Source organism: Eptatretus burgeri, chromosome 2 (assembly GCF_056783735.1).
Source record: "Eptatretus burgeri isolate ZD-2024b chromosome 2, Ebu_testis_v1, whole genome shotgun sequence".
In the NCBI taxonomy this organism is placed as follows: domain Eukaryota; kingdom Metazoa; phylum Chordata; class Myxini; order Myxiniformes; family Myxinidae; genus Eptatretus; species Eptatretus burgeri.
The window spans coordinates 97,761,029-97,784,532 of NC_140962.1; the positions used below are offsets into that span (position 1 = coordinate 97,761,029).

General features: G+C 44.3%; 1 protein-coding gene and 1 long non-coding RNA gene across 2 annotated transcripts in view; one reads left to right on the top strand and one right to left on the bottom strand.

Annotated features, from left to right (window-relative positions):
• The window catches only part of LOC147032641 (uncharacterized), a 451,936-nt gene that overhangs the window by 243,226 nt on the left and 185,206 nt on the right, over positions 1-23,504 (bottom strand). The gene's annotated exons all lie outside the window — the stretch shown is intronic.
• The window catches only part of DLD (dihydrolipoamide dehydrogenase), a 66,844-nt gene continuing 50,915 nt past the window's right edge, over positions 7,576-23,504 (top strand). Inside the window, exons 1-6 of the mRNA XM_085870438.1 lie at positions 7,576-7,729; positions 9,104-9,179; positions 15,724-15,803; positions 15,931-15,999; positions 17,328-17,397; positions 17,983-18,083. Coding sequence (XP_085726564.1) covers positions 7,682-7,729; positions 9,104-9,179; positions 15,724-15,803; positions 15,931-15,999; positions 17,328-17,397; positions 17,983-18,083 — 444 coding nt within the window. The 5' untranslated portion in view covers positions 7,576-7,681. The remainder of the gene's footprint in view (positions 7,730-9,103; positions 9,180-15,723; positions 15,804-15,930; positions 16,000-17,327; positions 17,398-17,982; positions 18,084-23,504) is intronic.

Here is a 23,504-nt window from a genome sequence, read left to right on the forward strand (position 1 = left end):
TGCTGGAGCTGTGTCCAATAAGCTGACTCCAATGATAATTGAGGTAACACCGGTCAACGAGCGTATCATGAGACAAAGGATTCATCACTTGCTGGGTGTCATTTCCCTGGTCTCTGTGTATGCTCCGACTGAGGCGAGTGATCTCACCATGAAGGAGGCATTCTATGCTACGCTCGAGTCTGGTTGATCAGTGCCCCAGGCGAGATACACTTCTCGTCTAGGGGGACTTCAATGCATCGACTGGAACTGCTAGGGATGGTTATGAGACATGTGTTGGTCCCCATGGGACTGGAACTGTGAACCTGAATAGCACTAAGTTCCTTGACTTTAAAATAAGTCATGGACTTTGGTGGCCGGTTCATTGTTTCAGCACCCACAAGCTCATCGCTGAACTTGGTAATCCAACGCTGGCAGTGTGGCAAAGGAGATTGACCATGTACTCGTTGATGGGCGCTGGAGGATGATCCAGAACTGCAGGGTCTACAGGAGTGCTCAGTTCCTCAATACTGACCACTGGCTTGTTGTAGCAACTCTTAAGTTGCACCTTAAATCCAGGAGAATGGTACCATCCCAGCCGAGGCTGGATGTTGGCAAGCTGAAGTATGAGAGGGTAGCTGAGGAGTTTGCGAACAGGCTGAGTGGAGATTTGGGAGTCTAGGTGCTTTGGGAGATTCTGAAGAGTTCTGGAGTGCCTTCAAGACCACCATCCTTGATGTTGCTGGTGGATGTCTTGGAACTCACCGAAGGCCGAAGAAGAATTTTGTCTCTCAAGGGACACTGGATACCATTGACCAGAGTTGCAGGGCCAGGCTGAATGGCAGAGCTGAACTGTTCAGGGAGCTGAGACGTAAAACTGTACGTGCATTTAGGGTGGAAGAGGAGGCCTATGTGCGAGGAATCTGTGAGGGGGTAGAGCATCACTTGTGGTCAAGTGATTCGCATCCTGCTTACAGGGAAAAATCGCGCATTGCGTTCGTCCAAGTCCATTCCATGATGTACTGCAGTTAGAGCAGAGGGTGGTGGGCTCTTGACAGAGGAGTCTAAAGTGAAGGCCCGCTGGGCCGGTTACTTTGATCGGTTGTACCAGGCTGATCCACCAGCTGTCGAGTTGGACATCAGGGGTGTTCCAATCCCTGTTGTTGACCCTACAATCAAATATGGTCCACCTTTGTTTGTGGAATCACAGGCTGCGGTGAACCGGTTGAAATGGGGTAAAGCTCCAGGGATCTGTGGCATCCATGCTGAACCTCTCAGGGCTGGTGAAAATGCTTCACTCGTGTCGTTGCATGCAGTTCTGTGCTCTGCCTGGAACACAGGCATCATCCCAACTGACTGGAAGAGGGGCCTTGTTGTCCCTCTCTGGAAAGGGAAGGGTGATCGCCATGACTGCAACAACTACTGAGGGGTGACGCCACTCTCAGTGCTCGGATCATTATTGGGTCTTTGCTCGGATAATTTTTGATAGGATTCGCCACCATCTGCTTGAGCATCAGCGTCCAGGGCAGTCAGGCTTTACACCAAAGAGGTCAACGATTGACCATATCCTTGCTCTTCGGGTCCTCACCGAACGCAGATGAGAGTTTCGGCAGAGGCTGCTTGCAGCCTATGTTGGTCTCTGTAAAGCGTTTGATTCAGGGAACCGGGATGCCCTCTGGAGGATTCTTGGTCTTCGTGGGGTGCCACAAAAACTGATCGATCTGATGTCTGAACTATACTCTGGTACTGAGAATGCTGTGAGATGTGGTGGTCCCATCTCTGACTTATTTCCAGTTGTTACTGGAGTTCGTCAGGGGTGTGTTCTGGCCCCCACACTTTTCAGCACTTGTCTGGACTGGATTCTGGGGAGGATGTTGGAAAGATCAAGCTGCGGTGCATCGTTTGGGAATGTCGAGATCTCTTACCTTGATTTCGCAGATGATGCAGTCATCTTTGCGGAGACTCTAGATATCCTTTTGGGGTTCCTCGAGGTGCTGAATGAGGAGTCGGAGCCGCTGGGATTATGGGTTTCCTGGGTCAAAATTAAGATCCAGGCTTTCAATGACATCTTGGATGCTGCTGTCCCGTTTCTGCCTGTTTGTGGTGAGGATGTTGCGGTCATGGAGAGATTCACTTACCTTGGCAGTGATATTCATGTCTCTGCTGGCTGTGAGTCAGAGGTCAACAGACGTCTGAGTCGGGCCTGGGGAGTCACAGATTCACCGGATCATGGAGTGTGGCACTACCGATACCTGTGCGGGAGGACAAAAGTCTGAGTCTTCAGGTGTTTGGTGCTTCCAGTCTTGCTGTATGGATGGGAGACTTGGACTCCGACCAAGGATCTGAGACAGAAACTTAATTCCTTTGGTACCAGGTCTCTTCGGAGAATCCTTGGCTATTGCTGGTGGGACTTTGTTTTCAACGAGCGGTTGCTGAGAGAGACTCAAATGAGATGTGTTACCTCGGTTGTGTTACCTGCATTGTCCGTGGGCACCACCTGTGGCTGTATGGACATGTGGCCCATTTTCCTGACGCTGATCAAGCTCACCAGATTCTCTCAGCGAGGGAGTCTCGTGAGTGGAGGAGGCCAATGGGCTGACCACGTGCCTCATAGTTGCAGCAGATTGATCAGCATCTCAAGGAGATAGGGATGGGCCAGGCATTTGCCTGGGGGATGGCCAGACGGAGGCCCCTGGAGTACCGGCAGAAAGTGGATGCAGCGATGCACTGCTCTGGCGCATGCTCTCATCCCTAGCCTGACCTGACTACTTAGGTAGTATCAATGCTCTGCACAGAGTATGGTCCCGATGGATGGATAGTACATGGGGTAACTACTCTGAGTGAAAGACCTTTGCCGTTCTACCATCCCAACTCTCCTCTTTACTCTCAGGCTGATAGCCCTGGGTCCTGTCCATTCTGTTGAAAAACTCTTCTGAACTTATTTTGTCCAAACCCTTCATTATCATTAACATCTATATCAGCCTCCTTTATAATGTACTAACAGGGTAACCTGTCTCACTCACTCTCACTCTCACTCTCATTTGAAAAAGAGGAATTTTTTGGAGTCTGTATTGGTGGAAATGGGAATTCAGCATATATATTCAGTGAGAAGATATCACAAATATCACAGTAACCTTCGAATCCTCCTTCCAACCCTTCAGCTAAGATTTCCAATCCATGTTTGTTGTACCCTTGAAGTACTGCTTGGAAGTGAGGGTGAAATTCTGAGAGTTCGGCTGGAAAACGGATTTAGGCACTTTTTGAATCCACCGCTTGACCAAGGATCACCGGAGTTCTAAAGGGTGTTTAAAGGGTCTAAGGGAGGTAAAGGGTCTTTAAACTTTCTCGGGGGTGTAAAGGGTGTAGGAGTTTTAATGGTCTGTGGTATCTAAAGGTCTGAAAGTTGCACTCCAATTGTATGTAATGGAATTAAGAGACGTAGATATGGTCCAATAATACGTAATTATTAGACGTAGTCACGGTCCAAGTCACGTTCAAACAGTACATGATTAATAGAAATACTCACATGTTCCATCGAGGCTTCACAATCCCCCCCCACCCCCAATCCACACCCAGTGGATAGGTGGAGTTTGCGCATTTAAGCTTGATCGAAATGTCTAAAGGGTGTAAAGGTTTAAGGCATCTAAAGCAGTGTAAGTGGTCTCAAGGGTCTATGGAGCTGAAAAAGAGTGTATGGGGTTTATAGGGTCTAAAAAGTATGTTCCAATAAAATGGTCTGTCCTATAAAATCACAATTAACCTGACTCAGATGTGACTGTCCTCTGCACCACACACTACAGAAAACTCCAGTGTCCGGAGCTGTGGTTTCGGACTGGAATCAAGGATAAAGCTAGGTATATTCCTATCCACAGCTTGGCACACAAACTAGGACCCCAGCTGTGTAATTAAATGCTTTACTCGGCTTCGACGCACTCACTGGGTGCGATTCAAACAGTGCACTCTCAGGACTCGGCAAGAAAAAGGGTTTCAATGTCTTACTTGACAGTAAAGAGCATCAGACCAGTCTGCGAAAGCTTGGAGAAGAACCCGGGCTCAGCAACAGCACTTCAGAAGCATGCGAAGCCTTCATATGTGCAATGTACTCAACAACCAAGGGGGCTGGGAGGAAAGTGAACAATGTAAGATACTGGCAGTTCTGTCAAAAGGGACAAAGAAATGAAAATCTCCCCTTGACATTCGACAGCGAACAGCAACATATGAAGCGAGGAAATTACCAGGCCTATGTATGGGAGAGAGCATTGGAGCCGACACAGAGCCTTCCACCAGCAGCTGGACATGGCTGGAAAATTCAGGATGGTGCCCTGCAGCCTGTGCTCATGACCAAAGATCCAGCACCACGGGGTCTTCGGAGCTGACTGTCTGTCACTGCAAGAAGTCTCTATGTCGCCGAGCCGACTGCACATGCAGAACCAACCACATGCCATGCACAGAAGTATGTGCACGTATGGCCGAAGAAACTTGTGAAAATCCAAGAACAATCGTTGAATCCAGTGGTGAAGAAGACGCTGACTAAAAGTTACAACAGATGACATCTTCATGCTTCCATGTCGAATGTGATTCCTTGTCAGACACAAATATTACAAACCGCTCTGACGAATGTGCTTCCGTGCAACTATGCACAACGATTATAATTCGCTCTCACTAATGTGCTTCTGTGTTGTCATGCACAGCTCCCAGTGTCGACCATGATAACTATTATCATACACTATGATGAATGAGTAGCTTCCGTGTTGCCAAAGACAACTATTATGCTCGGCTCTGATGTATGTGCTTCCGTGTTGCTATACACTAGTAAAAGATGAATGCTAAAAATAACAGTTGCAGTTTTCTTTATGCGTGCCTCTGTATGTATATGAATTTCTGCAAAACAATACTTTCTTAAGCGTTTCATTTCCAAAATGTATACATACCAGTAGTAATTGAGAAACACCGTTCCCCTTCATATGAGAACACAATTAAAAATGTCAGAAAGTTTGAATTAGTGTGATATTTTAGCTTTGGTGATGCCATGGCAAAGGCCATTTTCAAATAACTGTACATACTCTGATAGAGAATTATAATAGGAAGCCAATGATAACTCAATATTGAAAATTGGTTGAGTCTAGACAAAGATATTCATGTTTACCTTACCCCGCCCGCTAAATTTTGCTCGCCCACAGTGACCCTCTTGGTAAGTACCCTTGGTATGTATAATGGCCTGTAGAATTTTAATGATACCACAATTTGAAACCACATACTACCTGGAGGTGTTCTATAGGGTCTATTCTACCACCCTGTCAAGTCAAACGTTTTCTGTAGGGGGTGTTGAACGAATTTCCTTATTTGGCCTCATATGAGAAATGGCTGCTGGACTATAACCTTTTCAAAAAGTGATCCTATAAAATAAAGCTTGGGAGCTCAGAGGAGTAGGCAGCCAGACTGCCTCAGTCACGCTAAACCTCCGGATTGTTTTTTAAACAATCTTTTAAATCATTATTTTATTAAAATTGAAGTACGGTATCTACCTGAACACTGGTGTGTGTGGGGTATCATGTTCAATGAACTCTACAGTTCATAATGGAACACACCCCTGAGGTATCCTGCTAGTTCACGTCAATAACACACAAGGAAATTAAACACAGGTGGAGGCCAATCAATCCATCATGTTTGCGTCACATCAACACCACACCAATTTATCAACACGAGATCAAAACAAGAAAATGCAAAATATTAGTTTTTTTTAATTGAGTGTTTTTTTTGAAGTTTTTGTATTTTTTTTTATTCCAGGGGAGGGGCATGGGCTTGGTTAAAAACACACATCAACCACACAACACCCCTTTATGAGACCACCAACAGCACTCTATCACCACCAACATATCCACCAACAGCACTCCGTACACATGCACACTATCACCCATTAATGCTCAAACTACCGAAAATTCCTGCCAACATCCCTTTACCCCTCTATCCCCATAACTTGCAGGTACCTATCTAATTCGAATTTAAACTTATCTACTGTTTCTGCTACCACTACCTTTCCAGGGAAACCATTCCATGCATTAACTACTCTCTGAGTAAAAGTCCCCTGCCTTGCTACCATCTTAACTCTCCTCTTCTTTACGCTCAGGCTATGGTCCCTGGTCCTATCACTGTCTACTCTGTTGAATAATCCATCTGTACTTATTTTATCTCTGCCTTTCATTATCTTAAACATCTCCATCATATCTCCTCATAACCGTGTCCATTCTAGTGGATAAAGCCCTGTCTCATTCAGCCACTCCTCGTAGCTGAGTCTAGCTTGGCCTGGAATCAATCTAGTAGCCCTACGCTGAACCCTCTCCATGACATCTCCGTCCTTCCTAAGTTGTGGTGACCTAAACTCCACAAAATTTTCTAGATGTGCCCCTCACTAAATTCATGTACAATGTTTACACCACCTCTTTTGATTTATAAATGACTCCCCTCCAAATACAGCCTAAAACCCTATTTGCTTTCTCTATAGCTGCCTGGCATTGTGCTGCCTGCTTACCTCCCATATCTATTACCACCCCCAGATCCTTGTCCTGTGTGACACGCTCCAAAATTACCCCTTCCTTCACGTAATCTCTATTTTCATTGTTCTTTCCCATCCCCAACACCTTACACTTGCTCAGGTTGAATTCCATCTGCCAATCTTTTGCCCAATCTATACAAGTATCAACACTTTCCTGAATCTGATCACCACCCCTGCCATCCACCTTACCTCCAAGCTTTGTGTCATCTGCACATTTAGAAAGCCTCCTCTTCACCCCACTATCCAAATCGTTGATGTAAATAATGAATAGTAATGGTCCGAGTACTGATCCCTGAGGTACCCCGTTATCTACATCCTCCCAGCAAGACATCCTCCCATTCACAGCCACTCTTTGCTTCCTACCACTAAGCCAGTTTGCAATCCAATTAACTACCTGACTAGCCACTCCACAAGCCCTCACTTTGGCTAACAACCTCCACAATGTCCACTGCCTTTCCCTCATCCCCCCAAAAGCAAAGCAAACATAAAATCTAAGCTTAGCAACAATGTTGTGTACACTCAGTGATGCTGCACCCCTAACTCATGAGAGAAGGCCTCTTCAGATGACGATGTGGCTCCATGAAGTTGAACACGTGTTAAGTGAACTTGCGTCGTCTTCTTATCCAATGCCGATTACCGATTACGTCACAACTGTGACGTTTGGAAACCGTCAGTCACCACTCACATCGACGGGAATTCAATCACCGGGAGAAAAGGAAGGAGTGAAGAGAACGGCTAATTATAAATAATGACAGAATTGATTGAGGAAAAAAAAAAAATCGGTGAGTAATGAGAATAGAGAGTAAAAGGAAAGTGAAAGATCAATTATATCAACGGGGCATGACCACCGATCAGGACCCATGAGGGAGTGGGTGGTGAATCCAAAGATCTCTTGGATTTTCATCGGGTCACATTAATAACAGTCCCTGCACAGCACTGCTTCTGGTTTAATGCTTTACCTCAGGACAAAATGAGTAACATCGAATTGACGATCAAATAGAAGAAGAAGAAGAAGAAGAAGAAGAAGAAGAAGAAGAAGAAGTCGGAGAGGAGGAAGAGGAAGAAGAGTGAAGGCGAATGATTGATCAGTGTGCGCATGCGCGAGCTCCATCGCGTGCGTTGACCAAGGACGCTGCGGTGATCTGAACAGAGATGGTGCTGCCGCTTCGCTGCTGTTCGCTTGGGCGTTGTTTGTCAGCGGTGAGTGTGAAATGCCTGTTGTTTGAGCTCGCTTCACAAATATAACGATAATGACGTCGTGGCTGGGCGGTGTACTTTCGTATATCTTCGGTTTAATAGGGATGCCACCTTAAAATTCTCGTTGGATAATGTAATCGATGCCAATGAGGTGTAAAACCAAAGGCAGAACGACAAGGACGGTCGAGCAGGGAGGTAAAGGAGTGCTATGGAGGAAAAATAGTTTGAGGCATTTATCAGGTCGAAACGAACAGGACTGGAGTTACAGGTGCAGAGATATACTGAGGGGAGTAAATGAAATAAACTGTACAAGCCATGAGAATGATATTGAACACAACAACAAGGCATTCTTTAACTACACAATGCACAAAGAACAGGTGAAGACAAAGGTGGGCCTGTTGAGAGACGGCACAAGGACGTTGTTTAATGGTGAGGTACAAATCGTTCGGTACAAATCGTTCGGTACAAATCGTGTCTTCTCTTGAGATTCATGATGAGATTTCTCCAAACATCCCGATCCCGCACTCATTCCTGAAGCTCTGGGAGAGACAGCTTGGTTGCAGCTTTTACCTCATCCGTGCAGCACGTACAGTACACGGCCTGACTCTTCATCTTCTTCTCTCAGGAACACACAGCATGGTTCAGTTGTCCAGACGAGTTTAATGCAAGCAGGATGTTTACACAGTATGACCAGTTTCTGTGTCACCGTCAGCGCTTCGAATGTACATGGTGGGATAATATCTTAAAATTCAAAATATACACCAATCACCGCACCGGAGTCCTGAGAAGGAAGTTAAACATCGCACACACGCACACACACGCACACACACACACACACACACACACACACACACACACACACACACACACACACACACACACACACACACACACACACACACACACTCGGTTCGGCGCCCGTCGGCTGGCACCCCCACACACCTGCTCTGTGGCCGTCACCACCTCCCACATTCCTGCTCGGTGGTGGGCAACCCCTCCCCACACCTGCTCGGCGCCGACCGGCGGGCACCTCCCCACACCTGCTTGGTGCCAGGTGATGAGGGGTGACCATTGAGTCATGGGGTGAAAACGATATCTCGCAGGATACCTAAAAAAGTTGTGCGCAGATTTGGATGAAACTTCATTGACGAGTTGGTTTGGTGACAAGGACAATGCGATTAGATTTTATTTTCAGTCTGATTCCAGATCCAGCCTTTCATTGGGATACATAACGTTAACTAATCAGCTTGGCGGAGGTATGTGCTGTCGCGAGTGCTCTTCTAGTTTTCGTTGTTCTTCCCCCATTATATTATTCTGACCTCGTGATTGTGAAGTACCCTTGTAATTTTTGCCTGATGTTTTGTTGCATGTTTACAGGTGTCTGGACAACGCGTCTTGGTGGGACGGCTTCCTCTTGTCAGTGCTGCTTCTGTGAGACTCTACTCCTCTTCTAGTGAGACTTATGAACTCTCTAACAATCCTCTCTTTTATTTCCATCTTCCTTTTATCACGGCAGAAGCGATTAAGTGCTATGAGAGAGTCGAAGTGAGGATTGCATTCTGAAAAGGGAGTTGAAGGAGTTTGTACTGAGTGTCTGATGTGTGACGGTAGTTAAAGTTCTCAACCAGATATTCATTTACGCCCTTTCGTCAGGCTTTTTTTTTATACTCTTATTTTGCTCATTGCATACTTGCATTTTTGGTTTTCGTTTGTCATCGGTTTGATTCATCTGATGTTTTATTCGGAGTGTATTTGGAATGTCATGTCACGATGTGCTACATTGCAAAATTATCGGTCTTGCTAGAATTGAACATTGAGCTGACCTAATATTTATGCAAAGAATGTGGCATCTCAAAAGAAATCCACAAAGTATCGTGATGACATGTGACAAAGGTTCTCTCCCTATTCTGCTGTCGCCAAATGGAACACTGACTTTAATTGTGGATGTTAGGTCCATGGATGACCGCAGATCTGTGAACCGACTCGCAAGCTGTTGCCAAGTTTGAAGCAATGATCATGAATGAGAAATGCATTAAAGAAGTTACAATATCTACACAACTTAAAATTATGCAAGGCATTGTTTTAGCCATTTGTAGTATTTGTGTATGCCCAAGGTCTCAGCAACCTGTGTGTGGGGGGGGGGGGGAATATTAAAATAAGCCACTTCCTTCCCCTGAAACCTCAGCCGTCATGATCAACAGCAACAGCTGTCATCATGTCAAAAGGTTCTCAAACCTTTCACCAATTTAACCACTGATCTGGTAACACCACTGGGATCCGGAATCAAAACTACACCCCGTGCAATGGAAGCACAAGATATCACCATCACCACCTAAGATTTTCCTGAATTCGACCTTGAGCTTGTAAGATCGTGGCCTCACGTTTTCTCGGTTTTCAAGGGAATCCAGCGGATTTATTATATGCCTCACAAAACTGCATCAACAGGGGGAAGGAAAATGGCCTCGTGCAAATATTTTCTGCAGGCAATCGAGGACCGTGTCTGTGATGTTGACCATCCATGTTGCACAGACTGGGATTTTTGACTGACTTCAATCTCTCCCTCCCCCCCCCCCCCCGATGCTCGCCTCCAAGAGGAGACACCAGATTACACAAACCTTTCTGGGGCTCTGCAAATGTTTTGAGTGATGCGGGGTTTGAAACGAAGGACAATTGTTGCAATTTTGATCGCCAACAACATTGCTAACACAGAATTGGTGAGTGATCTGACAGAAGAGCCTCCAGGTTTTGACCTCCCCCAGAAACAGTGGTCTGTTCTCAACAAGATCCGTACTCTCCATGCAAGGACATCACACTACCTCCACAAATGGAGTTTCAAAGATAGCCCAGCATGTGACTGGTCACCCAGATCAGACTATCCATCACATTGTGAATGAGTGTCACCTTCGGAAATTTGATGAAAGATTTAGGGCAATCCACCTACAAACACAGTGCTGTGACTTGGCAGTCCAACTTAGATTTAGATATGTGAGATGCAATTTGTTGTACACAAGAAGAAGAAGATTGTATAGTATCATGGATTATGCCTTGTCATTATTTGATGGGTCCTTCTTGCCATTCTCAGGACCGATGACTTCAACATGAAGGTGTCATTTACCATGAAGCAGAGGCACATGGCTTGTTATTTGCCAACCATTGGCTGGTGGATGAGCCATTTGGGGCTTGTCTAAATTGTTGCCTCCATTCTCTCTTCTGTCCCAGCCCTGCCAAACATAAAGCATTCTCTAGTTAACTTCCTCTGCATTTGCCTCATCAGATCTTGGCTGTCTTCCCATTTCCATTCCTTCAATTTGATGTATTTATACCTCTGGAAAACCCTTTTAAATACCTACTCGGTAATGCTTGTCCCCCGCCTCTCCGACAAAATTGGAGACTGAGGACATAAAAATTAGCTCCGTCCTACCGACCAATCTGTCCATGTACTTTTGCGTGTGCAATGTTAAAACAAGCAGTCATTGACTGGTACTTACGAAATCGTCAACTTGACCTCTGACCTTGTCTAATAAAAGCTGTCTCTAGAGAAGGTAGCAACGCAAACCAGAAGTTTCTACGATGATTCTGTACCAAACCATCAAAAGTCGAATGTTTGACCTCACTGTGACCTTGACCTTTGACCGATTTTGACCAAAATCTAATCAGCACTAGCCATTGCCCTCCTGAATCACGTGGTGTAATTTGACATTAGTAGCTTCTTCCGTTCTCGAGTTATCATGCCTACAAACAAACAAACAGACACACAAACAAACAAACACACAAACAGATGACGGAAGTCATCAATATACTTACGAAATCTTTAGATTTCGTAAGTAATAAGCCACTTCCTTCGGAACTGACTAAAAACCATTGAACATTTCACTTTCATATTGCAGATATTCCTCATGACATTATCTCGACCTGATTAGGTCACGGCTGTGATTGGCTAAATTCTGTTACCATGACAACCATCTCGGTAACTTGCCTTGTGTACGAGATATTTCAAAAATCAATAACTGTTCAAGATTTAGTTTTCATATTCACACTGATCTACTACTCATACCAGCCAAAAGGTGGGGAACCTACATTATCAGCCCCTTGTTCAATTTGTTTTTTCTTTCCAGCACCTTTTTCAATTCTACATGTATTTATAACTTTTATCTACATTCTGTGATTCATGTCTGTCAATGGTTACACATGAAGATGTACAAGGAAATTAGATGCATGAGGAGGCCATTCAGCCCATCCTGGTCAAGATCGGCCCATCATGACACATCACCACCAGATCAAAGTGGGATATTGTAATCGTCCGGTTTGTTTGTCTCTTTGTTGGGTAGTCAATCTAGTCTACCCTTATCAGTATTTCAGTCGATATGTTTGTCTGTCTGTCTGTATGTATGTCTCTTCGGTCCAGTGCTCCGTTAATACAATGGCGATTTCGATGAAACTTGGTTGGTAGGTTCATACCATGACCTAGTTGTGTGCAAATGAGAACCGTTGCTATGGACCCATCCGTTGCCAAGCAACGGACCTTTGAAATTTTCGAAAAATCCTAAAAAAATTCATTTTTTCGAAAATCAAAAATCGGGCCACGAGCGACTGTGGGCAGTACATTCAGCCATATTGTCAAAAATTTCCAGCTGGATCCTATGAAAACTGTCGGAGAAGATAGACTGAATGAACCCTGGTCGAAAACAATAAAAAAAACGAAGTTCGTTATATCTCAGAAACTATGAGTCAGATGTACATGAAACTGGTATGGTTGGTTCATGGTATGTCCTAGTTAAGTGTGAGAGAACCGTTGCTATGAACGCTTTTGTTGGCTAGTAACGGCTGAAAAACGACTAAATTCGACTTGATCGACTACCCATATCCACCTACCGGCTTGTTTGTTTGTCTGTCTGTCTGTAAGCAACTTTATGGCAAAACAGCTTTAACAAACACTCAAATTTAATCCACAGATGGGCAATGAACCTTGGACGACCCCATTAACTTTTGGGTTCAATTGGATCAAAGGTCAAGGTCATGAAAACATCAAAATCGTTTTTCGCTCCTAACTTTGTCAAAATGATCTGATTTACTTCAAACTAAGCTTATAGTGAACCTTATTCTATTTGTCACTTATCCTACCCATTCCTACAGTGAAAAATGCATATTTATGAAGATCGGTAGGGTCCGAAGTTTTGGGGGTCATGGTCATCGGTCAAAATTACAAATTTTCCATTTTAAATTAAAAAAAGGTTAGCAATATGCGTGTTTACTATGGAAGATATATATCAAGTCCTTGTATTGGCTTTCATTTGACACCATGACCTTTGACTTTACGTGGCCTTGAAAGGTCAAAATCATTTTACGGTCATAACTTCGTCAAAAATGGTTTAATTGACTTCAACCTAAGACTAAAATATTCCTTATTCTATTCCTTATAATCAACATTCAGGTTAAGGATGTATTGGTTCACGAGTCAGTAAGTGACCACTATATTAGTTATTGGTGTGTGTCTGTCTATCTGTTGAGATTCGCTCGATATCCGTTATTGTCGGGTTTTCTGTGTCTGTGTCTGTGTCTGTGTCTGTGTCTGCAATGCGAGGCTCCACAGCACAAACCGATTTCGATGAAACTTGGCAATCAGGTGCCATATGGGCTGGGAATGTGCGCGTTTGAGTTTCGTTGCTAAGCAACTACCCGTTGCTATGCAGCGGCCGAAAAACCGCATTGTAAAAACCCAAACGGTAATTGACGTAGCCCAACTTCTATGATAGGTAGAGCGACCGGACCAACTCCTGCCTATTCCTTGCATCCCCATCTAGTTATCGCGACAGCATAACGTTCCTCTATCGCTCATAGTTTCCGAATGCGGAAAGGTGGTGAACCAGGGAATATGTTAAGTGATTCGCTAGATATCCGTTATAAATTAATATCATCAAGGCGAAACGGTTAGACATAAACGAAAGCGTCTTGGCATGGTGATAGAACATGGTTGGTAGAACATTTTTTGTCATTTACACTTTTCTCCATCTCCACTCTGAGGAGTGCTAGTTGGCAAAATACGCAATAGGAAAAATCTTGCCAGGCAGAGGAACAATTGTATGTGAACCAATACGTCTTGGCAATGAACCTTCGTCGGTGGATCGGTCAGAATGAAAAGCATCGTATCCAGTGCTTCATTCCGAGCAGATCCCTCGTCGCCTACCGGCTTGTCTGTCTGTCTGTCTGTCTGTCCCGAGCATAGCTCCGTGGGTTTTGATCCGATCCTGATAAAATTTTGGTGGGAGGTTTATATCATGATCTAGTTGTGTTTTCCTGAGAATGGGCATGCTGCGCCCATTATGGGCGGAGCCACGCCCAAAAAAACGTGTTTTTAGGGGGTAGCCGATTTCAATTTGCATCTTCTCCGAGGGGGTTTGTCGAATCTGGCAGGGGTTTCAGTATTTGGTTAGCCCAATGGCGCCTGCATAGCCCCACGGAGCTCGATTTTTTTTTTTTTTTTTTTTTTTTTTTTTTTTTGTCCCAAGGTCAAGGTCACAAGGTCACGAACTTAGAAAATTGCGAATTTTGACATAAAAATCCATCTTCTCCAAGAGGGTTTGTCGAATCTGGCAGGGGTTTCAGTATTTGGTTCGCCCAATGGCGCATGCATAGCCCCATGGAGCTCGATTTTTCATTTTCGTCACAAGGTCACGAACTTAGAAAAATGGGAATTTTGACAAAAATCCATCTTTTCCGAAGGGGTTTGTCGAATCTGGCAGGGGTTTTGGTATTTGGTTAGCCCAATGGCACCTGCATAGCCCCACGGAGCTCGATTTTTTTTTTTTTTTTTTTTTTTTTTTTTTTTTTCATTTTCGTCCCAAGGTCACGAACGAAGAAAATTGCGAATTTTGACATAAAAATCATACGACCGCCCAAACTTTGACAGCTAGGATGACAATATTTTTTTATGCATAATCTTGAGGTCATTCCCCACCTAAAGTCTTGAAACCATTTTACTCTATCTCGAACACCTTGCCCGTGGCGCCCCCTTCAAGTTTGTTTTTACTCTGATTTCATCAAGGTATGGATAATTATAATCCGAGGAGTGCGAAATGCCATATAGCCTATATGACGTTATATTGTTTCTGGAATGTTCCGGAGGAACTTTTGCACCAAATGTCATAATCCTTGACCTTTGACCTTTAAAGTTCACAAAGGTCAAATTTTCAGTTGTGGGAATCGAACCGGGTTTTCAACCTTCTTCGACGAACTAACTCCAATAAGCTATAGCACGTATCCTGTTTCCTTATTTTAATGTCCACAACATTGTTTTGTGACCTTTAAAGGTTATGCAAAGGTCAAATTTTGAAAGTTGTTGAACGAAACCGGGTTTTCGATATTTTGCAGTTAATAACCAGTCACCTGTACCACATCATGTTGATCATTTTTATAACTTGGTCAAAAATTATCACATTGTCTCATCCTTGACTTCTGAAACGATCTACATCGTCAAATACCGCTCGTGAACCATTGCCGTCTCCAGACTTGTCAAATTTAAATTTGATCCCCAAAATAACTTTATGCCTTAAATGGGCGGGATTTGTTGTGCCTGGCACCACTTGTTAAAAATTGTAATGCCACATGGAAACTTTTACTTAAAAATTCATAGCTTGGTCACTTTTCATCCATTTTAAATAATTTAAAGTGCATTCTAAAGCCCCTTTTATGGGAAATAATATTCTATAGCAGTTGTATTGCTATAATTACCAAATATACAAAGAAAATTATGATCATTCAAAATCACCCACCAGGGCAAACCACTGTAATCGGACCATATGTATAACTCAAAATCCTGACGTGCTGAGAAAATTCTGACTTCAGATTCACAATCAGCATACTCGATTTAGTCTGGAACATATGTTTCCCCACCCCAGGAGCACAATCTTTGTTGTCCGGTGTTATCGGTCATTGTCAACAGCTATCTTTTGTCATCCAATAATCCAGGAAAATTAATCTACAGCTTGATGTGTCTGCAGTTGAAGCTGATGTGACAGTCATTGGTTCGGGGCCAGGTGGTTATGTCGCCGCCATCAAAGCTGCACAGCTCGGTTTTAAGGTGGGTGTGCATCTTGCTGGAGCCTTTATTAAAATAGATATTGTATTTCAACATGAGATTTGCTGTTTTTCCCTGAGGCTGCCTTTTCAGATGTGCACATCTAAACTGTGTGTCATTTATCATGCAGACCGTCTGTGTGGAGAAATGCGAGACCCTGGGAGGGACTTGTCTCAATGTGGGTTGTATTCCATCGAAGGTAGATTTGCTTTCAACTTTGTTCCCTTAATCTTGACTTCAAGTCCTCTCCTACCCCTTGGCATATCTCCCTTCATCTGAGCCATTCTTGCAATTCTGCCACCTGCTTCCTTCACAACATTCTTCTGCCACCCCTCAGCCCCATCATCCCTTCCCAACCATCACCTTTTCATGTTTTCAAGAAGTGCATGAAAAGCAATCTTTCAAAGTTGGTACACCTTTGTTCTTGATTGCAGTTATTTGTCAATCTGATTTAGATCTTGTGTTTTCAGTGGGAGTTGAATATCTATCTATCTAATTCCAGCAATGTATGTGTGTCTGTCTGTCTGTCTGTCTGTGACCACTGTTTCTCGACAACTACTGGTCCGATCTAATTGAAACTTGCCAGGTATATTGCTGGGAACCTGAGTATGTGCCTTTTCAAGGTTTGATATTAATCGGACAAGTGCTTCCCAAGTTATGGCCATTTATATACCAAACCAATGACAAGACACGTTGCTGTGGCCATTTATTTACCAAACCAATGACGAGACACGTTGCTGCGTAGGCGTGGCCGATGGGGAAAGGGCACCATTTAGTTATCGTGGCGTAGGAGTGGCAATGGTTAATGGCAGCGAATGTCATGGCAAGCAAAGACAGGGAGGTAAACTTGATTTTAATTTGGATTTTAATTAACTGTGTGTGTATCACAGCAGCTGTTACTTCAATGCAAGCGATAATTCGTGGAATGCATGTGAACATTCCGTACGGGCACACACCACTTCCGGATAGTGATGACTTACTGTATTCTAATAATTATTTCTCGATTTATCATGCGCATTTATAGATAAACACAATGCCCCAATCCAGTCGTCGTTTACGAGAGCGAAGGAACGGCCTGTGTGGTTGTTTGAAAGTTTTTATTTTTTTTTTATTTTTTGGTTTGCACGTACAGCCACACACGTACGGGCACGCAAGAGCGAAGGAACGGCCTGTGTGGTTGTTTCTGGCACTCTGTTTGAAAGTTGTTGTTTTTTTTGCATGTACGGCCATACACGTACCGGCACATACTAGTGATTTTAAATGGGAGGTTGAACTTTTAATCCATTTTTCTCAAAATTGCTACCATGTGGTATAACCCACTTTACTTTTTACGGTTTCAAATATATTTAAGCTTTTACAAATGTGCGTCTGTCTTGGAAGACTTGAAAGATTGGTTTCACTTGGCATTGTACCTGCATGTCACAATGGCCATATGACTGGCTCTGTATAATTACCTGAAAGACCATTGTTCTACCTAGTGCCAAGTTTGGTGTTAAAAGGCATTTTGTGTGTACATTTTCTTTCCAGGCTTTGCTCAACAACTCTTATTTGTACCACATGGCACATGGGAAAGACTTTGTGGCCAGAGGGATTGAAGGTGGGGCAACCAAAACATATTTTGGACATTGTCCGTGTGTCTTGTCTGTGCAAAGCAGTAATTGGAAAGCGCTGAGATGTACATGTCCATGTTTGTGCACAGGTTGTCACGGACAGTATGGTGTTTTTGGTAAAATTGTAGGCTTTGAAAATATTTAATTGCACGTTAATAAATTATTTGGAATTTCATTACCTCTGTCACTGAAGGTGGATGGATGTTTCACCCACATCTGTCTGTCTTTGAGCAGGATATTTCAAAAAGTTATGAACGGATTCAGATAAAATTTGCTGGACAGGTTGGGTTGGTGACAAGAACAAGCCAATTAGGTTTTGGTTTAGGTCCGGATGCAGATCCGGCCTTTCATTGAGATACAAAATGTAGCCTGTTTAGCTTGGAGGAGGTATGCACTCTACCGAATACCATTCTAGTTATTTGTGTGACAACTGAAGCGGGCAGATGAACATTGCAAGTCCTGGCCAACATTTTTGTTTTAATTATGTCATTTATCAAGCATTTTGTGGATACGAAACAACAGAGGTGTGATTGAACAAGTCATTTCAGAGTGAAACCTCTTGGTGTCTGCAGTTACGGGCCTGAAACTGAATTTGGAGAAGATGATGGAACAGAAGAGTGGAGCCGTGAAGGCACTTACTGGGGGAATTGCACACCTTTTCAAGCAAAACAAGGTGAATGGATGGGGAAGATGTGCTTGGTATCTCAGATAATTCTGAAGGCAGAAGGGTTATTTATTTCGATTTAAAAACATAAAGTTTGAGCCCAGGGGAATTACCTCATCTCTATTGGTTTGACATGCTGCAGGTTCCATGTAAACCTGGACAAACCTGTTTAATGTTTGGGTTGTCTGTGACTAAACTGTCTCCCCAACCAAGTTTCCTGGTGAGGAGGATGCATGATATGGACACCCTGCAGGATTAAAAACAAAACCTGTCAAAGGGCGGAGGAGCTCCTTGTGAGCCAACCGCCACCCATATCTAGTGCCGAACTGTATCTCTGCGGACGTCCTGCAGTTGGCTTACTTTTTCTTCAGAGGTTGGTGGCAGGATTTGCACTCTGGCCACCATAAACCCTTCATTCTGCAAAACATACGAAAAGCACAAATAAATCTGAAAACACACTCTGTGGGAGTACCAACTATGCAGCTACCCTCTGCAGAGCAGCTCACCAGATGATGGGATTGGGGCAAAGCCTTTGGGACCCCCACTTTTTGATGATTAGAGGAAAACCATGGGGTAACCCTCCTGGGTCAGATTGCGTTTGTGTGTGTGTCAGGGTGGTGCTGAGGTGTTGTCCACCAGACGGCAGTCTCCTTGGGTTAACCTGAGGCGGTCCCTTCGGGTGGGTGCCTGGAATGTCCTATCCCAAAGAGGGGATGATCACCTGCGCCTTCAAGACCACCATCCTTGATGTTACCGGTGGATGTCTTGGAACTCAACGTTGGGCGAAGAAGAAATATTTTGTCTCAAAGGACACTGGATACCATTGACCAGTCGCAGGACCAGGCTGAATGGCAGAGCTGAGGTGTTCAGGGAGCTGAGGCGTAAAACTGTACGTTCAAAAGTGCTAAGGATGGACCAGGAGGCAGATGTGCGAGAAATCTGAGGGGACATTACCTGTGGTCAGGTGATTTTTGCCCTGCTTACAGAGGAATTTGTGCATTGCATTCCTCCAAACCTGTCTCTCAGTGTACTGCAGTTAGAGCAGAGAGTGGTGGGCTCTTGCCAGAGGAGTCTGAAGTGAAGGGCCGCTGGGCTGGTTAATTTAAGCGGCTGTACCAGGCTGATCCAGCAGCTGTCGAGTTGGAAGTCAGGGGGTAACTATCCCTAATGCTGACCCTCCAATTAACTGTGATCCATCATCACTTGTGGAAATGCAGGTTGTGGTGAACCGGTTGAAATGGGGTAAAGCTCCTGGGATCTGTGGCTTCCATGGTGAAGTTCTCAAGGCTGGTGGAAATGCTGCAATTGTGTTGTTACATGAATTTCTGTGCTCTGCCTGGAACACAGGCATCATCCCAACTGACTGGAAGAGGGGCCTTTTTGTGCCTCTCAAGAAAGGGAAGGGTGATCACCAGGACTGCAACAACTACAGAGGGGTGACGCTGCTCCCAGTGCCGGGCAAGGTCTTTGCTCAGATAATTATTGATAGGGTTCGCTGCCATCTGCTTGAGCACCACGACCCAGAATGAGGTCAATCAATGATTGACCGTATCCTTGCTCTTCGTGTCCTCACCAAACGCAGATGACAGTTTCGGCAGGTGCTGCTTGCAGCCTATGTTGATCTCTGCAAAGCGTTCAATTCAGTCAATCGGAATGTCCTCTGGGGGATTCTTGATCTTTGTGGGGTGCCACCAAAACTGATCAATCTGATGTCTGAACTATCCTCCAGCACTGAGAGTGCTGTGAGATGTGGTGATACCATCTCTGACTTATTAACCTCTGCCATCGAAGATGGATGGAGGTTACTGTTTTCACCCGTCTGTTTGTTTGTTTGTGAACAGTATTACAGAAAAACTCCTGGACGAATTTCGACGAAACTTGGTGGGAGGATTAGGTATGGTCCAAGGATCATGCCATTAGAATTTGGTCTTGGTCCAAAAAAAAAACTTAAAAAATTTTGCAACTTTTTTTCAAAAAAATTTCGATTTTTTTTTTTTTTTTTTTTGGGGGGGGGGGCATTTCTACATGCGCGTCGATCTAGTTTAGTTTATTCAATCGTGGTTCAGTAGAGTCTGATCCGTTTTGACCTACAATGAACAGGATATCAGGTTCACTTAAGTGACCCAGCAGTATTGGCGGCAGAGGTTTTGCACCCTACCGAGTGTTCCCCCTCTAGTTTTCAGTTGTTACTGGAGTTCTTCAGGGGTGCGTACTGGCCACCACACTTTTTAGCGCTTAAATGGACTGGATTCTGCGGAGGATGTCAGAGAGATCAAGCTGCGGTACATTGTTTGGGAATGTCAAGATCTCTGACCTTGATTTCGCAGATGATGCAGTCATTTTTGTGGAGACTGGATATCCCTTTTGTGGGACCTCGAAGTGCTGAATGAGGAGTCTGAGCCACTGGGATTATGGGTTTCCTGGGTCGAAACTAAGATCCATCCAGGCTTTCACTGACATATTAGATGCTGCTATCTTGAATGTACCCGTTTGTGGTGAGGATGTTGAGGTCACGTTGAGATTCACTTAACTTGGCAATGATATTCATGTCTCTGCTGGCTGTGAGCCAGAGGTCAATCGATGTCTGGGTTGGGCCTGAGGAGTCATGGATTCACTGGATCATGGGGTGTGGCGCTGCCGGTTCCTGTGCGGGAGGACGAAAGTCTGAGTCTTCAGCTCCTTGGTGCTTCCAGTCTTGCTCTATGAATGTGAGACTTGGAGACTGACCAGGTATCTGAGACAGAGACTTTATTCCTTTGGTACAAAGTCTCTTCGGAGAGTCCTTGGCTATCGCTAGTCAGACTTTGTGTTCAACGAGCGGTTGCTGATAGAGACTCAAATGAGATTTGTTACCTGCATAGTCTGTGAGCATCAACTGCGGCTGTGTGGGCATGTGGCTCGTTTTCCTGCCACTGATCCTGCTCACCAGATTCTCTCAGTGAGGGAGCCTCGTGAGTGGAGGAGGCCAATGGGCCAATCTTGTGCCTCGTGGTTGCAGCAGGTTGATCAGCATCTCGAGATGGGGATGGGCCAGGCATCTGCCTGGGGGATGGCCAGATGGAGGTCCCTGGAGTGCTGGTGCAAAGTGGACGCAGCGACGCACTGCTCCGGTGCATGCTCCCATACCTGACCTGACCTATCGGATTGTTGAGAAATCCCAGACGGCTCACAAATATCCTTTGGGGAAGTAATCTGTCTGCTCTCTGTGCTGCCGATCCATACTTTGGAGTTCACTTTTAAAATGCCTTCAGTCAACTTGGAATTGGAACTGAAATGTTCTATACAGGGGTTTCCTTAGAAGCCAGTTACTGGCGACCCGCAGCAGTCGACTCAGAGAAAAAATGTCAAAGGTCGCCGCCTACTTCAGCGCCGATTTTTCGATGTTTTTTTTAAAAAATTTTTTTATCACCATGAAATCTCTACACCCCCTGTTTTGAAATCCGAGACGAAAACACATTAGCATTTCGATAAAAGAGTGCTTACTTTTACTGTTAGTACTCTCGCCAGGTCTCGCACAACACTGACCTAAAAATAAAACAAGCAGCTAAAACACACCTCTTGCAATAGAGTTCTCTGCTTTAGCCTCGTTATCTTGCCAAAACAAAGTTTTTTTGCAAGATATGTTAGTCAGCTTGTATGTTTTTTTTGTCTGTAATCACGTATAAAAAATTCTGCAGAGCACAGTTATCATTGGAAATTTTTGTAACTTTGCATATCAGAGGCCTATAGAGGTCCCTTTCAGTGCACAAAATTTTGAAAGTCAAGGTCAAAGGTCAAGGTCACTTTGTCGCAAATCAGGGGAGTCGACAAAACCCTTATTTTTTTTGAGTAATTTTGATCGGATCGTCTTCAACCTTCATGGGAATATAGTTCATGGTCTGGCGCTCAGCTGATTAGTTTTTGGTGGCGATTGGCCTTGACCTTCATGGTTAGCGCCTCAGGTCAAACATATTTGACCCCAAGGTCAAATTTTCAAGTTTTAGGAACCATATCGTGTAGTACCTCAAATTGAACACCCCGATGAGTGCTTTCTAGATATGTCAAGCTTGAGACATTATGACGTCATTTGGTGACGTTATGAGGCAAACGCATATTTTTCATGGTTACTCTGTAGAACGATTCTCATCGGAATCTCTCGTAGGCAGATATTCCTCAAGGAGTCACTCCTGGTGGATAGCAGCTCTGTTCACCTCAGTGTGACCTTGAAGAAGTCACACGTGGTCACCTTTTGGCAAGATACGGGTCACCCTGCGGGTGACATTGGTTTATTTTGGACTGTTGGCCTGATACCCTGATACCATACAGCAATGACCTCAAGAAAATAAACTTTGTAGGCCTCGCAGTTTCGGTGCCGAAACGATGGCATCGAAATGAAAATCCCTTTTGACTTTGGATTTTCGAAGAAGTCCAAAGACATGAGAGGTAAGCTTCTGGCCATCAGTAATTGCTCTAAACTTGCACTCTCGCAAGTGCGAGGTTGTTGGTGTTTCACGAAACACGTGTTTCACCTCGTCCATTTTGAGCTTTTGTCAAGTGATGCGGCTCCAAAATACACGGTCACCCGTTGTGCCTTTTAGATTTATAAAGAAATTAGTCTATAAGCTTAAAGCAGCTTTTGTACATGTTATTATTCATGGTTATTTGCACTGAAAATCGCCATTTATTCACTGAAGTGAAGGCCAAGTATGAGCAGCTATGAACTGGCCAACTGAATACTGGTACCGCAGGAACATGCACCATAGACTTGTGAGCTTTTCTTGATGGTATAACAACACGATATTGGCGGATAATGTAAGGTGGAAGTTTAAGAAAATTGGGATTGTGATTGACGCAGTATTCACACTTAGACTGTTTGATTGGTTGACCGATTGAAGCGAGCTGACATCAAATAAAGAAATTATCTGAAAACGAGTGAAGTTAAATACATGTTTATCAATCATTTTCAAACAATAAACTGGTCTAAAGTTATTAGTTTGAGCTGTTTATTAAATCAAAACAAAACACAATAAAACAATAATAAACAATATTTCTTCTTCTTTCGGCTGCTCCCGTTAGGGGTCGCCACAGCGGATCATCCGTATGATCCGCATAGTGATTTGGCACATGTTTTATGCCGGATGCCCTTCCTGACGCAACCCTGGTCGCCTCCTACGACACAGGGATATGGTACACCTATTTTAACCGAGGTATACACCGGCCCAGTATACTGGTACTCATTTCGCCGACCTCAGAAGGATGACAGGCTGAGTCAACCCCCTGGTGTATTAATTCAGTGGCCCAACGGGGCGTGAACTCAGGACCTTTTGGATCCCGAGCCGCTGCCCCAACCACTGCACCAACACCAAGCTCGTATAATAAAACAAACAGCTAAAACACGCCTCCTGCAATAGAGTTCTCTGCTTTAGCCTCGTTATCTTGCCAAAACGAAGT